Source organism: Aptenodytes patagonicus, chromosome 15, assembly GCF_965638725.1.
Source record: "Aptenodytes patagonicus chromosome 15, bAptPat1.pri.cur, whole genome shotgun sequence".
Taxonomy (NCBI): domain Eukaryota; kingdom Metazoa; phylum Chordata; class Aves; order Sphenisciformes; family Spheniscidae; genus Aptenodytes; species Aptenodytes patagonicus.
Window position 1 is genome coordinate 6,467,790 of NC_134963.1, and position 16,938 is coordinate 6,484,727.

General features: G+C 41.7%; 1 protein-coding gene across 4 annotated transcripts; it reads left to right on the plus strand.

The window, feature by feature from the left end:
- The first annotated feature begins 1,355 nt into the window (after window positions 1-1,355).
- VPS37B (VPS37B subunit of ESCRT-I) lies at window positions 1,356-16,811 on the plus strand. 4 transcript variants are annotated; one of them, XM_076352554.1, is made up of 5 exons: window positions 1,394-1,475; window positions 6,106-6,143; window positions 10,404-10,575; window positions 11,226-11,308; window positions 12,470-16,811. In XM_076352554.1, exons 2-5 carry the CDS (start codon window positions 6,135-6,137, stop codon window positions 12,965-12,967), a joined length of 762 nt encoding a protein of 253 aa, XP_076208669.1. In that variant the 5' UTR covers window positions 1,394-1,475; window positions 6,106-6,134; the 3' UTR covers window positions 12,968-16,811. The 4 variants fall into 4 exon arrangements, with proteins under 4 accessions (XP_076208668.1, XP_076208669.1, XP_076208670.1 ...); XM_076352553.1 differs by lacking the exon at window positions 6,106-6,143 and having other exon boundaries at window positions 1,356-1,475; XM_076352555.1 differs by lacking the exons at window positions 1,394-1,475; window positions 6,106-6,143 and adding an exon at window positions 1,719-1,803.
- The last annotated feature ends 127 nt before the right edge of the window (window positions 16,812-16,938 follow it).

Here is a 16,938-nt window from a genome sequence, read left to right on the forward strand (position 1 = left end):
GCATGCCTGGAGATGCATACAACTTAGGCTATGTTAACACAATTAATTATTTCCAGGCATAATTGTCTTTATCAGCTACGCCAACATCAGTAGTAATTGGGGAGCTACTGCTCCAAAGTGTTACCACAGAGTGCCTAGTAAAGTGTTGGTGACTTAATAGATATAAATCAGAAGAACAAAATGTAGCTGTGAAGTTTTAATTGATGCAGAGCTTTTGCCACACTACATTTCAAAAGTATTTAAATTCACCATAAAACACCTCTTTGATAGATCATTTCTTGACCTTCACTCTTGAAGAAGAAAGTGCTGAAGATGGACAAAAAAGACCTAGCACCAAAGCTTGGCAAGATATGATTTTTAGCTGTTTTTAACCTAAACAGGTATTCAGCCTAGGCTTGAGAACAATAATGCAGTCACTCTTTCGAGATTTACTGCAGCCAAGTCCCAACCTGGTAAGGAAGTGCGAGTTAAGTAATTCTACTGATTTTCCTTCCTAATTTACAGCTGTGCAGTTACCAACAGAAGGAGATACTTCCAGGCAGGAGCACTGTAACTGGCTCTACCTGCTGCTGACGGGAAGGCTCGGAGCTCAGCTCCCCGCGTCTTGCAGGCCGCAGGACAGAGCCCGCTCCCCGCGCCGGTCTGTGGAACGAAACCGCCGAGCCCCGGCCGTCCCAGCGAGCCCTCCGACCCCTCGGCTGTTCCAACAGCCGCCATCCCTCGGGACACCGAGGGCCTCGAGCACCCGGCCGGCGTCACATGAGCGAGGCAGACAAAGCACGCTCTGTGAGGGGCTCCGCAGGCCGACGCTGAGGCCCGGCGTCTTTAGGAAACGCCGCTCGGCCTCTCCCAGCGGGCAGCCTTCCCCGGGCCAGGCACCGCCTCCCCGGGACCCTTCTCCTGCCCCGCTTCGGCCCGGGGGCTGGAGGCCTGGTGCGCTGTGAGCCCATGGTGGGCTTCGTCCAACGCAGAGACCCCCGCGTGGGCTCCCCTATAGCCCCCCAGCCTCCCCCTCTCCCCACGGCCCGGCTCGCCCCGGGCGCCCCCGGATCCCCTCAGGCCTCATCCCCCGGCAGCCGCCCGCCACCCCCTTGGGCACCCTCCTCCCCTCAGGCGCGGGGACCCCCCCGCCCCTAGCCCCCTTTGGTACCGCCCGCCACCGCGCCCCAGTGCCCCCCCCCCCCCCCCGCACCGCCCAGGCCCCTCGGTACGCCCCGCCCCGCGCGCTGCCGCCCCGCCCCCCCCAGCAGGGGGCGCCGAGGGCGGTGCCCACCCCGGGCCGGGGCGACACCGCCGCGGCACTTCCGGTTGGCGGCGGCGGGAGCGGGAGCGGGGCCGGGGGGAGCCGGGCCGGGCCGGGCCGCGCCGGGATGGCGCTGGACGTGCGGCGCCTGGAGGCGCTGAGCCTGCAGGAGCTCAGCGCGCTGCTGGACGACGAGGAGCAGCTGCAGGACATGGCCCGCGAGATGGAAGAGGTGAGGGGCGCCCGCGCAGCCCCGCGCCCGGGCCGCGGCCTCCCCTCGGGCCGCCCCCCTCAGCCCGCCGGGGCGCTGCCCGCGGGGCCCCGCGGCTCGCCGTCCCGCCGCCTCCGTTACCATTTGCTATTCGGGGGGTGTTAATGACCGCCTCCCCCCCCCCCCCCCGGCGCAGGTGACTCCCTCTTCCCGGCCCTGCTCGGGCTGCTCGGCGGTCCCGGCTCCGCCATGGAGCGGCCGGTAAATAAGGAGCCCCTGTGCTGCGGGAAGCGCTGCCTGCCCCTCTCCCTCCCCTTCTCCCTCCCGGCCTTTTGTTTGCTGGCCCTCGGTAAGGGCGGGGGGGTGGTGGCGGTGTCTGTGCCCGGGCACTTCTCCCGAGCGCTGGGTGCCAGAGGAGGGGGGCTGAGGGCTCGCCGCGCTGAAAATGCTCGGTTTGTACTGAATTAGGAGACACTGACGGACCGGAGGTGGGATCAGTTTTTCCGTTAATACAGCCCTTGTTTTGTGCCTTGGCCATGATGAAGGATTTTGTCAGGGTGAAGTCGGTCCTATTTGTGGTCTCGATCTCAGCGCAACTTTAATTCAAAACAATATGAAAGAGATTTCTGTGTGCCCGAGTTGGTATGCTGGGCGCAGCGAAGGCTGTCAGGCTTTCTGGTGCTTTTTTTTTTGCCTATTTGAAATGTCTTTGTCAGTGTATCAGACTCTTAAGCCGTGCTTTTGGATCTATGCTTATTAAAACAAAATAGAAGCCTGTTTTTTTCCTGCTGCTGTGGTTGTCTTTTACTGGTTTTTCTATATGCCGGTGGACCCTGTGTATTACAGTTCTGATATGAGACTGCTCCAGGTTTATTTGACCACAAATGCTCTGAAAAGACTCTGGCTGTGTAGTCAGCTAACAACTAATAAGATGAAACCATTTACATGAAAATTTTAAAAGAAAGAAATGTGCTGTACTTCTTTGGGTCTTGTATTTATTGGTTTTATTTTTTTTTTTTTTTAAATTAGAGGACAAGAGCCCCAGGAAAAAATATGTGGCAATATATTCTTGAGAAAGAAGCTTAGTTTATTAAGTAAAATCAATTATAATTGCTTTCCCTCAAACTAGGATTCCTGCCCTTTTGGTACTTCCGAGGAAATTGCTCTGGATCACCTCAAACCAAATTGTCCAAGTATTACAGATGAAGAGGCCCACTGAAGGTTGAGGCCAAGATAATAAGGTGTCCTGGGGAATTTACTTGCTGCATTATGCAACGTTTTGTATTTTGAACTTTGTGTAAATAGATTTGCGAGAGGGGGCAGGCATAATAGCTTTTCATATGAGCTTATATTTTGAGAACTTAAACTGCTGAAGAAACAGATACTGCTGTGATAAGTAAAACATGCAGAGATCTTAGAGGCACCATGGTTTACGTGGGGGCAGGAGTACCCTTCTATATCCAGACTAAATATTTAAGGAAAGTCAAGGGATTATAACGGGCTTAACTTTGTAAAGATATAAATGGGTGCAGTATTGCTGGTTTCAGCGTGACCTCTGACAAGGTACATCAGCAGAAGGCCTGGCTCAGTGGGCTTTTTTTTTTTTTAATTATTTATTTGTCAGCGCACACTTAAGACTGTAGGTCAGAAGTGACAGAAAACCTCATGACCATAGTAGAAAAGATTCTCTCTCACTGCAAAACTAGACCATATTCTCATTTTGACCCTCCGGTTTTCCTCTTTCGTTGGCAACAGAACGCTTTTAAATTGTAGGGTAAAGTTCTTTGGGCCTGAGGGAATATTTTGTGGTGTTTGGAAAGTGTGGCTAGGTTTGAAGGTATTCAAGCTGTGTGGAAATACGGCTATACTGTCTGGTATAATCCTCTTTTATTGTGTGTGGAGTCTGTTCAACTAGAAATGCATTTACCCACCTTGGAAGGAACTGGCCATGCTCGAATACTACTACTTCTTTCTGTTTTTGCCTTCACTGAATTGTTTTCTGCTTGAATTTGTGCTACTGGGTCCTGATTTTTTGCTGTGAAGTATGTGGCAGGAAGAGGGAGAGAGGGAAATCCTCAACATTAGGGAGGAATCATGGTGACTTCGCTGCTACTTGTGTAGGTATTCGGTTGTCAATCCATATGTATCTAGGTTGTAGCGTTATTCCAAAGTCCTTAGATTCGTAATTTCATTGTGGCATGTCAATTAAATCATGATTCCTGAGTCACTTCTCTGAGGTCACTTGTATTTTCAGCGGCAAAGTTGGCTAAAGCTGATTATTCCGTAATTGAAAAAACCTTTGTTCTCCTTGTTGCAAGGGAAACCCGGCTCAAAACCCAATGTTTTGTTCACAAAGAGGAGGATTTGGAAAACCACTTGGCTTTCTTGCTAATAGCTAAAAATAGGCACCTTCCAGCCTTAAAGGGAATGTATTCCCGTGCAGCATTTGAGCAGGATTTGTATATGTCATTGGGGGGTGCGTGTGTGTATATATATCTCTGTGTGCTCACGCGCACGTTCATATTTCGCTGGGGTAATGTGCATATACAGTGTCCTTCACACTGTATCCCCAGGTATGTGAAAACGTGGCATCAAAGAGCTAAGCTGCTGCTTTTTCTGTCTGTAAGGTTGTTTTTGATGCCTCTGGGCTTTTAGTGCTTGAACAACGAACATCTTGTCTGATAGAAAGAGGAAGGAAGCCAATTGTCTGGTACTCCTAGTCTTTTAAAACTGAGGAGGGTTTTTTTTTTATAATCCTTTGAGGTTAATCTCTGTAGTACATCTACAGTATTCATCTTTATGAAATAAAAGTACATTGTTTATAAAAGTCAACCTCAGTGTGATAACTCTAAACAGCATAGATGAGAGAATTTGTGACCTGACACTGGTGGTAGCTCAATGAATTTCTCCTGTGAAAATGAGTTTTCTTTTTATCTACTGGAACATCGCTTTAGTAACAGCGCAACATTGTGTTACTGACTGCTAAGGTTCTACTGCCAAAAATTATTTACTTTTCAAGACCTTAATTATATGAAATCAAGAAGTCAGAAATGTATTGCCTTCCTCTCATTCCAGGATTTCAGAGTACACTGGCAAGCACAGAAGGAGTTTTCAAGTGTAGTCCTTTTCTCAAAAGCCATTTGAAAAGATCAGGCAGTGCAGACAGTCCATGTTAAAACTATGTGAATGCATGCCCAGATTTCTTGGATTCCCACTCCCGTCCTAAAACCACATTGTGTAAGTGGTTATGTTCTTGTCTGCCAAACATGAAATTTTGTTTCAAAGTTAGGAATTGGACTTGGTGACAACTAGAGATTTTTCTCTTCCAGCTGAGCATCAAATGAGTAACCTGCCTGGGTCTGATGAGCACAAATTGCAGTTCTGGGTGCCTCTTTGCTCTGGAGTAAACGTTTAGGAATTTCAACTTACCTTTTAACCTTTATTTTGTCATTTTAAAGCTAGTACTTACATAATCAGAAGATCTAAATTTAGCAAATCTAATTACTTTGGACTATGTATTAATATTTATTACCAAACAGTTGTTTTAGAAGGTGTATTATCATTCACCAGTACGTAATGAAAAGTACTCTTAAATCTTCTTCTGTAAAAGAAGTCTCTATTCTCCTACTCTGCACCTGTCAGCTCCTGTTTCGGGGGTTAATTTGACACTCCAAATGTGCATCGTTATACTTCTGCAGTGTGACTGCATATTTTATTCCTAATTTACAAGTATGTGCAAGTGAAAGAGAGAATGCGGGAATGATAAAGACTAGAGCAAGACCAGAAAAACCTCAGACTAACGTGGATGTATGCTATGTATAAAGCAATTAAAATGGTGCCACTTAAAACTTCTTTTTATTTATAGCTCCTTAAGAGACTTTTTCTTGAAAGTACCGAGAGACTACTTGCTGTGGTGCTTGCCAAGGCAAGCTTATAATTATAGCAGCACTTGATAGGCTTTGTGAGTAGTTGGGATTTCAGTCGCTCAGACTGCATCTCAGGAGGCATCTGGTCTGGAATTGTTCTTCTGGGAACGTGCTTTTGGATGAACAGGAGTGACACTTCTCAGAGACATTTTGCACAAATAACTCTTGCTGCAAGCCATTATTTTGGAGTAAATGATAAACAGTTAAAATGTTGCTAAGCCAGTACTAGCTTCTGTTTTAATTTTATCCAGCATTTTTCTTCCTTTTTGAAAAGTGGGATGAAACGAAGCTGCAGTTGATGAAAGTAGTAGAGTATCAATTCCCAAAGCAGTTGCTGCTGCCTGTTCTTGGAAGTGCTTATTAAATAAATCCTTGAGTAAAATTATTCAAATTATTTCTGTTAAAGAAACTCACTTTTTAGGCATCTTAAGTTTTCAAGTGCTGCATAAACCATGATTTTTGTCTTTAATAACCTCTATGTGTCCATGGCTTCATTTTCTTGCAGCACACACAATTTGGTTTGAGTGGTCCACTCAGCGGTGAGCAATCCTTCAGCCATTAAAATCCTTTTATAAGCAGCTCAGTATCGTTGCCTCATTTGTCCCATTCAGAATTCATAGTGAGAGCTTAGCAGTTAAAAAAAAAAAAAAGCGTATGTTCTCTTTAATATTGTCCTGTCTCATTATGTCTCATGATTCTGACTGGTATTTCTCATCTGGTTTCAGATTAATGTTTCCTGCCTGTTGAAGTGCTCATGACCTCGGTAGTCTTGTTAGCAATTCTGCTAGTCGCATGCTGTTTGCTTATTTCTCTTAATAACTTTTTTTTCATTGCACTTCCAGTAGGCAGGTGAACATCTGCTGCAGTAGCAGTTCCCTGCTAGTACACATTTTTGTTGCACAACACATCTGACAACAAAATAACTTCTGTTGGATTTATTCCTTGCTTGGCTATTGTCTTGGGCTTGTGGAAAGCTGTGAATGGATGCTGAAAGCATGCCTTGTGCTGCATTGATAATCTCAATAGACTGGTCTTGCTGTACTGTATCTTTGGCCCTTGGATGATTTTGCAACAGGGTTTTTTTTGTTTTAAATTAGTCAACATTTTTTGAAAGTTTTTCTATAGGGCTTTTTAGGCTAACTTCACAGTGTTTGCTTTTCCGATTCCTTGAATTAACTTCTAAATGCAGTGCAACAGTTGCAGAAAAATTTTACGTGGACCTTAACATCAATGCCAGAGATTATTCTGGTTTGTAAAATCGTGACTGTATTCAAGTTGCATTGCTTTGGGATTACATTTGTTCTATTTGTTGTGAAATAGAATTTACTCATTCCACAGACTTCAAGCTTTTTTCAGTGACGTGAAGCATTTAAAAGTCCTGAACAGGTGGATGGGTTTTTACCAGCTCCTCCTTAAGTTTTGTTAAACGTCATTCCTAAGTTTACCTTGTATTTGAGGAACTGTTTCTTCTCATGGTTTTGAGTAAGATTCAATTTGAGTTTCTCATCTCTTCAACTGTCCATTTTTAAAAGAATTTTACACGGATTAGTGCTGGAAGTGAAGACTTCAAGAGTGACACTTAAATTGATCATTAAATGTCAATCGTTTTTTGTTCAACTCTGTAGAAAAAACGTGCCCTTCTTAGAAGTGCTGTAGTATGGAAAAAGTTGAGTCATTGTCTTGTGTAATTTCAAGCACTGTAACATAAAGTGCTATTACGAATACCTTAACTGCTTTCAGTTTTAAACCAAGAATTTTTAAGAGTTTCACTTAAGTTTGGACTAGTCCATAATTGCTAGATATCAGATGCCGAGGACAGGAAAGGATGTCACTCTGTGTTTGCTGTAGGTAGGTCATAGTATTGATTTTTTTTTTCTTATTTTTACGAGTCAGGTACATTATGACATGCTGATATTTATTCCTCTTTACACATTTGAAATGATGTTACAGTAAAGTTATTCAGAAAATCATTGTAGAAAGTTAGGTGTTTGCTTCCTCCTTCCCCTCCCTAGTCCTGTTGAGAGACATTATGACACTTGAGGCAGGAGAGTTATTTAAAAGTAGTGTTTAAAAACACCACAGAAGCTTCATCTGACTTAAGGAAGCTTTTTCTGTTATTCTGTCTGTTTACCTGGAGTTCTTCCTTCTCCTCTTTATTACGTATGATTTCAGTAAAAGGTTCCTTTTCCTGGGATTTGTGCTCTTGAAAGGTTTTATAGGTTTGTGTCCATTGGCTTTTTTCTCTCTAAGGGAAACGTACATGTTCTTCATCCTGAAGAAAGATCAAAGTTCACTCATAAAACTGGTCTTCCCAGACTGACTGCGTAACTGCTTTGAAATGAGAGTGTCAGCCTTGCAAGTGGTGAAAATACCATCACCAGATCAAATTGAAGTCACTTGAAGGAAGTAGTTTGCTCATTAAAATGGTGAAAGAGGAGAGGCATCAGAAACCATGAATCTTTTTGCACACAATCTTCTTTGGCTGGCAGTTCAGAAGACAGCTAGTTAACAAAGCTTGTGGTGATAGCAGGTGATTTGGTAAGAAGCTGGATGCCGGTAATTAAGCTGTTAAATCATGTATATTTTAGTTCCCTTCATAATTGTTTGAAAAAATGTAAAATAGGGGGACTTAGGCTTTCTGAAAGCAACAGTCTTAACAGCATTGCATCATATGAGAAGAAACAAATGGAAGCAACCAGTTTAATTTAAATTATTTTGCATCGGATTCAAAAGTGAGAAGAGAGGATTTTCTTTTTATTCTTGGAAAGGATTCAAGTTGAACTCAAGCATAGGGCTGGAAGCTTGTTTAGGCTTGATGCAAGAATCGAGAAGACAAAACAGTACTGCAAGTACAGTTTCTCTGATTTTCACAATTTGGAATAGAGTTTTATTTTGATTGATGTAGAATTTAGGACTCAGCATTATCCTTGACTTGATTTTTTTAAAGTGGTTTAGCAAGAACAAGGTGAGAGAGAGTAAAATTTTGGTATTTGAAGAGCAATATCTGGGGACAAAGATGTGTTTAAGTAACACTGAGCCAATTTTGAATTTAGCAGATTAAAGTAGTATATAAATATTTCAAAAGGAAGTAATTGCTTTCAAAGACACTGTTTCTGCGCTTGGAAAATATTTTTACCTGATGCACCCAGTCGTGTGCTTAGACTGCCAAGAACACCTGAATTCTGATCCTGTCCTTTTCTGGGGCTTTTAAATAGCTCATCTGGGTTTCCTCTTTCCTTGTTTCTGAGGTGTGGCTCTCCTATATCCACCCATGAGTGTGAAAGGAAGAAAGCACTGTACTCTCTTTGTTTGCACTGAATTCAGTGCAACTGTCCGTAAATAAGAACTGTTATAGCTAAACAGGAATAATGTGGGCTAGAAGGGGCATATTAATGTAGGAGGTCACAAAAAGTGTACCAAATGTTTAGTTGATTTTGAAGGCAGCTTAATAGAATCGGTCTGTTGTGCCATGGGAAAACTATCCCACTTGTTGATTCAGACTGAAAATCTGAAATCAGATCCCTTGCCCTTTTTTTTTTTTTTTTTTTTCCCTTTTGATGTCTGAATATTTTAATGACTCTAACGTGACATCCAGGGCAGACTTCCCCAAACACTCAGCTTTCCCAAAGCTCATGAAGACTGTCTTGATAAAATCGTGTGCGTGTGTGTGTATGAGCAAACTCAGAGTCTTGCCGAATCTTGGTTTTCTGAGAATTGTCATTTGTTCTTTAGGAACAATGTCTTCGGGCTAGGATATGTTAAGCAGAAGGATTAAACTGAAGAACAACCCTTTGGCATTAATCCAGGATTGATTTAACATAGTTGGGGAAGCATCTTCTGGAGAAGGAACCGTAATGATGCAGTCCTTGTTTTTTGCATTTTAATAAGATAAGAGATGACATTCTTCTGCAGTCTCATTGCATTTTACTGCTGGGATTCAGCCATTTCTTTAGGAGCATCTGTTGCTTTATCTGTCAGTGTTCATCATGGGGGAGTGGCAAGGGTGGTGTGCGAGGTAGAGATGAATAAGCATCAACATTAAATAATGAGTAAAAGTTCATACAAAGCACCTTCAGGTAGCAGGGCGTGAATGTAAAAATCTATCTCACAAAGCTGTGACAGCCAGCAGGTCAGACCTCACACAAATTTGTGACAAGAATTAGAAGAAATTGGGGTGACATAAACTGCACTCCTCTGCCACTTAGCAGAAATGTCTAAGTGAGCGCCCAGAGACTGGTTTCTACACAGTAACCACTGCCCTACCGCCAAGGTGAAACCTGCCTTTTGCAGGCAGTTCAGCACAGCAGGAACCCGGTTCCTGTTCTGATCGGGCAAAAGCCGTTCTGCCTGCAGGAGTGTTCATGGGCACCTCTGCCCCCTCTCAAAGGAGAGGGCCGTTCTTAGGAGTCCTTGCCCACAACACAGACTCTTCAAGTAATTACCATTTCCAGCTTGGAGAAGAAAAGTGTTTAATGAGCGCTCTGCTGTACGGGGAAAAAAGTGTGCAGGAAAGTGACTTCAGGTCAGTATTAATTCCTGTTCAGGAAGCGATTCATTCACAGGTGCTCATAGCTGAAAGGAGGTATCCTTATTCTCAGTGCAATTCCTCTAAAGGTCTTTCCCCCACGAGCTTCAACAGTCCATTGTCAGTTTAGATGCTTTCAACATGCTGTTTGCGGCATAGACCACCTTATTTCTTCTCGATGATAACGCTAGTAAAATAGTATATTGGTAGAGCAGTAAAAATACAGTTTGTGAGAAAGGATTTTGCGTAGCAGAAAGAAGAGATCATGGAAAAAGAGCGCAATAGCTGAAGCTGACCATACCCACCAAAACAGTAGACATTCCCACTGTTCATAAAAAGTCCAAAAGTATTGTTATTAGTTGCAGGTCCAATACCATAGTACTAATTTTTACAGAGAGCTTACTTTTGTTGTTTATTTAGAAGTTTTGCAATTCTCATATTGTCTAAATAACCGTTAATATTTTCACTGTCATTTCATGCACTTTTTTTTTTTTCCAGGCCCAAAATGTTCAACACAGCAAGGACATGACTCTTGCCAGCAACCGCAGTCTGGCAGAAGGCAATCTTTTGTACCAGCCAAAGTTGGAGTCTTTGAAATCAAATTTGACTGAAAAATATCGAGAGCTGCAAGTTCTTTTTGAAGCATACCAGATAAAGAAAACAAAACTAGGTAACGTTTTCTGTTGACCACTATGATTTGCTGTTTTCTAAGTGAATGTAAATCCGTTGCACGTATTTTGTTTGTTTTTTCGTGTCTCATTTTTAGCTGTGTGAATTAGGGTACAAAACAAAATGTCATTCTCGTGTAGTTCTGAAATAGATAGTGCTTCTAATGATTTATTAAGTATCTGTTACACCTAGTAACAGATACTGTGGATTCTTTCTATTACTGTGTGGCTACTTACCTATTGTTGACCTACTAATCTCTAAATGATCAAATTTGTTTACCTTGCTAAAAAGCAAACCATAATTTGAATTTTCAGTGATTAATCATAAATCAAACAGAATATTGCCTTTAACTTTCTCATTTCATACTGAATCATGCAGTATTGTGTGTCTAATACTGCACTTGCTGAAATGCTTTGTCTTTCAATATTATAAATATATCATTGTAATTAAATTTCAGCTTTTAGCACTCTGACAATATTCCTAAACTACTTAACATATTTTCTTACTGTAGATCATCCTGTCTAGAACAATGGAGTATGCTAGTTGTACATATGTGCCTTAAAAACTTTTATGCTTGCTGAGGCTGTATAGCTTCAGTTAGAAGTCACTTAGAGCCAGCTGTCATTTACTGTTGGTTTTGTGCCATTACAGACAGACAATCCAGTAATGCCTCACTGGAGACACTGCTAGCGCTGCTTCAGACAGAGGGGGCTAAGATTGAGGAAGACACAGAGGTAATGACAGTACACTTCAATTCTGCCACTTACACCCCTTACCGAAGACTTTCAATGCACATAGCTGCAGTGCAGTGTTGAACGTGTAATAGACTAAAGGGATATTTTTAAGAATATGGTCTGGTCTCTGCTTTGAACTGCAGTGAACAGTCATTTGGTTTCAGTGAGAATTTTTTTATCTGAGTAATTTTTTTACTCTTAATGTCTTTGAAGTTTAAGAGAGAAAATGCTCCTTTTCAGAAAAGAAAGCTTTGGCTTTCTTTTCTTCTCTTCAGAAAAGAAAGTTCCTTGGCATTGCCTTCAAACTCATAGTGTATAAATGTGGAATATTTTTTTTAATGGTGTTTGCCTGGTATATGTATTAATCCACTCCAGATGTCAATTAGTAATCTAATGAAAAACTGTGCCTGCACTGTTTTTTCTCCAGCATTTCCGGTGAAATACTCCATTATGATTTCAAAGTATCTGTCTAGGTGCCAGTAGTCACCACTCGCTGTGATACAAGTGCTTGAAGGGTGGTCTGTTTTCAGAATAATGGAAGTGTTTGGTTTTGTTTGCTGATTTGCCTGTAGGATGTTCTCTATAACTACATAGCACGTTAGCATCAGGGGAAAAATCTTGCTTATTGGCCCTGAGTTGTGATCACAAAAAGACATTCCCAGGACAAGTTGAATTTTGTGATTATATGTATGGTCACCTCTCTTAATTATTAAATATCATTTACCCAAAGCCACAAGTAAGCGTGAGTATTAAACCTCGCTTAGCAATAATCTGTGTCTCTGTACTGAGGCTTGCAGAGCTCTCAGTGTTTCTGTTGGCATTGCAAGCAGTACTGAGCTGTAATTCAGCTTAGCTGGCAATCTGGAAAGCTGTTGAACTCAATTTGTTCCCATCTCTGATGATCAGGGGAATGTTCAGAGCTAGATTCAGATGTTCTTACTGCTGTTGCTTCAGTATAATTTTAAGCAAAAATGATGCTTAACTCCCAATGCTTCTGAGTAATAACGAATTCAAAATTCTGCTCAGAATTCTTAGTATGCCAGTCATCTTCCATATGCAAGCTGGAAAATCACAGGCAAAATTATGCTATTTTTAGGATATAAGCCATTTAGATTCTCTTGCAGTATGCCGTTTTCTAAGAGATTGTTCCATGTTTGACAGAATATGGCAGAAAAATTTCTTGATGGTGAAATACCACTGGATTCCTTCATTGATGAGTACCAGAGCAAGCGTAAACTGGCTCACCTGCGACGTGTAAAAATTGAGAAGCTCCAAGAAATGGTGCTGAAGGGACAGAGACTTCCGCAGGTTCAGCTGCAGGCTCAGCCGAGAGCACTCGAGACAACACCAGCACCTCAAGATTCCTACACTTCGGATGCAAACACTCCTTCAGTTGTGCCCCGACGAATACCACCCCCTCCACCTTCTTCAGTCCCAGCAGGACGCTTTCCTACTCCGTTTACTGCAGCCATGAGTTCAGGACCAGCTCTTTCTTATCCAGGTGCTCCGTATCCTCCTCTCCCCCCTCGACCAGGAGTTCAGTCTGCAAGTCAAATGCCGCAGCCAGGATACCCATCTCAGTTTGTACCACAGTATCCTCCAGCTCTTCCCCAAAGACCAGCACGCCTTCCACCACATCCTGGCTTTATCCTCCAGTGAATATTTTGGTGCGCCTAACTTATGTATTGGTGCTTATATTTCCTTTTTCTCCCCATCAGAGACTTAATGTAGGCAATGGAAAGCCTCTGTTTTTTGCACAATGGAGTATAAAATCTAAGCTGTGGCACAGAGGTTTGCCATTGCATTTGGTAAATGTGATTATTTTTGTTTTCAATTATCAGTGACAACAAGGTTTTTCTAGGAAGATGATAGGGTCTAAATTTTGTAAATCCATCAAATTGCAAAACAACGTACAGTGGATTTCCTGACATTACAAATCGAATCACGCTCTGAATTCTTTAGTGATGGTAAATCAGCATCCTCTTCTGTTCGGGTGTATTCCCATCGCGGCTGGATGTATGTGTGGCAAACTGGGAGCTATTTGTCTCTCTAAAGAATTCTCTGTCAGTGTTTGGATAGTAATGACCATATCTGAATACTGGGCAAAGAGTTGCAATGGACTGCATCAGCATCCTTTGCAGTGTGCCCAGACAACGGCATTTGTGGCCAGGTGCACAATGTTTTCAGAGCTCGCTGAGCTGAAACTCTTGTCAGAAAATGTTCTGTGGTTTTTAGACAGTAAAAGTTACAAGAGTTTCATTTCTACATTTCAGTTGTTACCTTAGACTTTTCATAATAAAAGTATATACTCCTCCCACTCCTAAATAGCTTGATATCCTGAAAGTCCTGGTCTCTTGAAATTAAACTAAACTGTTTGTAGAGCCAGTTTAGAGTTTTATAGAAACTTTACCAGGCATTTTTATTTCCTTGCCTATTAAGACTTTCTTACGTTTTTTTTTTCTTTTCCACACCTTGGATACAGAAGTGATTTTTTTTTTTTTTTTTTACACAGGTGCTTAGCTTTTGATATATGATTCCAAGAACCTAGGCAGGGTATTTTCTTAATCAAATACGGGGTTTTCACATCATGCAATTGCCCACTTGAAGCTCCGCAATTTCATTTTGTCCCTCAAACTCAGTCTCTTGCTTGGCAGAACTATTTTTAACTTTCCCATTTCCTTTAGTTTTGCAGTTTTTGGCACGCGTATCTATCTGGAATTTGCAGTTAACATTTCTCTGCAAGCAGGCAAAACAGCAAAGCATTTTGAACTCCATGGTGGCTATTTGCATCTAACGTAATCCATTCTTGACGACTTATGCCACTGGAGGGGGAGGCTTTTTAGGGGAGCTCAGATTTCATTCTCAATGTGACTCTTGAAGCCTAAGGTGCAGACACATGCTGGTATTTTAATCTAGCATTGGGAGAGGCAAATCTTAACACTTGTTGCTTGCACAGAACGTGTCCATAAATTCATTATCAATTTCTCACATCCACAAACAACTTTCAACTAATTAATGGTAACTTAAGAAACTCACAGTCCAACATCTGTCATAGCACCTGCATTATTTCAAAACGTTTTCATACCATTATCCTGGAATGCACTACATCGTTTGGAAGTCTGTACCACAACCAGCATCAGTCAAAATAGAATTATCTATTTTTTTTTCTTTTTGTAAGGCCCTTGACTGTCCCTTAATCATTTCCTCTGGAGTGTGGTGGTTGCTAGCAAATACTAACCTGAAATTAAGCTCATAACAGGAAGCTCTCTATTCTGAAAATACGGTTATTTGGCTTGTTTTGCCTTCTGAAGACAAAGGGCAGAAGGCTGGTCAGTGTTACTGGCATCTGAACCAATTCCCCAGTGTAAGTCTGGAAAGTTTCTATAGATGGGGGATTTTGTGAAACAATGTGCATTGGATTTGTTTGCAAAGTGTGTTTTTTCTGTAATCAATCTAGTGATGGTACAGGATGTGTTTTTTTAAAAAATAGTGTAATATCTTTTCTTGGTATTATTTTCTCACTGAAGCTTCGTATAAGCATGGTTAATTATGACTCGTTTCAAAGTAATTTTGCTGTGCTATTAGTGCTGGTATTTGGATGGCAACTGTTGTATCTGAATGCTAAACATAAGTCTGCTGTAGAAATGATTTGTGTCCTAGAAAGAATTAAAGTGGGTGGGGGCTACCAGGGTGGTGACCGAGTACAGAAATTTGTACTTTGAGCCTGCTACACAAAAACTCTAAAACACTCTCAAATTAGTTTTGCTAACATTTAATAAAAACAACCAGGTATATTTTACACTTATCAAGTGCCAACTTTTTTTCCGAGGGTTGAAAATCCTTAGAAGTGATGGAGGTGACAGATAAGTGTATTGTGAATTTGCACTGCATTTTATGTATCTAACTTTATTGGTGGTAGTAGTCCAAAAATATTTTTACTACTTGTTAAATTTTCTGTCTTTTGGTAACTTTTGTGATAACATGACCTTTCAGGGATACTTTATCTAAAAACAAACTCTTGTGCAAACTAAATACAGACAAAGCTAATGCAATTTTTCTGTCTGAAAGCAAAACAATGCATTATTGTATATGCATGTGGCTGATGTGCCTTAGGATCACTACTTGTGATTGTAATACTAGGATATTAGCGTTTTTATAATTTGAATGGCCATTGCTTAACTCAATTTAAGGGCTCTTCAAGAGCACTTTCTTTTACAAAAAAGCTCACCCTCATACTTCAGAAAAAACAAAGGCTGTATCTGCTATTTGTAAGCTTACAGTTGCCTTCACTGATGGATAAGTTTGAACATAGATAATGTAACTAATGTGATGTTTCAGTTATAGCGATCTCATAACTGAAATCCAGCTGCTCATGGAAAATGTTTTGCCATTAATTGTGTGTGTGTGCGCACAAACTGTAAATATATACTTGACTGCTGGTAATGTTTAAGGGTAAAGGAGAAAGATGACTGTGGAAAGCTGTTTAAATCCTTTCACAAACAAATGTTACAGAACACTAACCCGAATGAGTCGGGCAAGAGGTGTGTCAGTGCTTTCGACCTGTTGCCCTTCGACAGCTTCTCCTGTTCTGTTATAGCTAATAAATAAATTCTGCTATGGCTAGGATGTTTAGAATCATACTAATTTGCACTGTTTATAAGATAGTGAGATTCAAATGCCATAGGCAAGCTGGGACTTGAGAGGGGGTGGCTCAGTATGCTTGCCAAAATATATATATTATTATGTTGTCTTGAGGATTTTTAATGTCTGCTGCAAATAGCATATACTTCCCCAAAGCAATTGGAGTGGAGAAAAATCTTTTAAATACGATGTGTCACACGGCTTTAGAGTGTTGGTAGCATTGGAAATGCTCTCTTTGGATGGCATTACTTTCGCCAGTCGTTCGTGTGCAGTTTTCTGAGTTATGACTAACTCAATTGTATGTGGTTAGGTTGGTTGGTTGATGTTCAGCATCGAATGGTTCAAACTCAAGGATGAGTTTCACTGCACTTCAGTGCTGTCTTCTAGAGGAAGCGGAGTCAGTTGTTCTGGCACAGCTGATCCACACAGGTCACCTCTGTACGAGTGACCCTGGAGGGACTATATAGAACATACGCTTTCATGTGATGCCAGGAGGCAGAGCCCTGGGCACAGTCCGGTCATGGGTAGCCGTTACGTTTAGTGCCCCAACTTCCACAACCTCAGTCTCGACCTCTTTTGGGACTTCTCTGCCCTCTCAAACTGGAATAATGACTTAGATACAGAGCTCGAATCGACAATTCCTTTAGCCTGAATATAGAGCTACTTGGCAAACATTGAGTTCTGAGGAGGTAGAGTCGTCCTGCACCTGAACAGTTCCTCTGTGTAATCCTGGACAGTCTAATAAAGGGGCGATTTTATATGCCTAGCAAGTTGTGAAACGTACAGTGGATTTGTTTGCATAATAAGTCTTTCTGTAATCTACTGTGGTCTGATTTTAAATAAAATAGCGTATCTCTCTTGGTGTCGTGTTCCTGTTGTGGCTTCATTTAATCACGGTGGAGTTATGTCAGTGTTTTTCAATACTAATGGTGGTTTTTATGTAGCAACAGATGTAGGTGAATGTAGAACATAAATTTGCAAGAAAATAA

Excerpts from the sequence above, each read along its gene's own strand:
- VPS37B (XM_076352553.1), top strand. The coding sequence starts at position 1,371 with ATGGCGCTGGACGTGCGGCGCCTGGAGGCGCTGAGCCTGCAGGAGCTC. Across the intron at positions 10,576-11,225 it reads GATAAAGAAAACAAAACTAG|ACAGACAATCCAGTAATGCC; the intron begins GTAACGTTTTCT and ends GTGCCATTACAG. Across the intron at positions 11,309-12,469 it reads AGATTGAGGAAGACACAGAG|AATATGGCAGAAAAATTTCT; the intron begins GTAATGACAGTA and ends CATGTTTGACAG.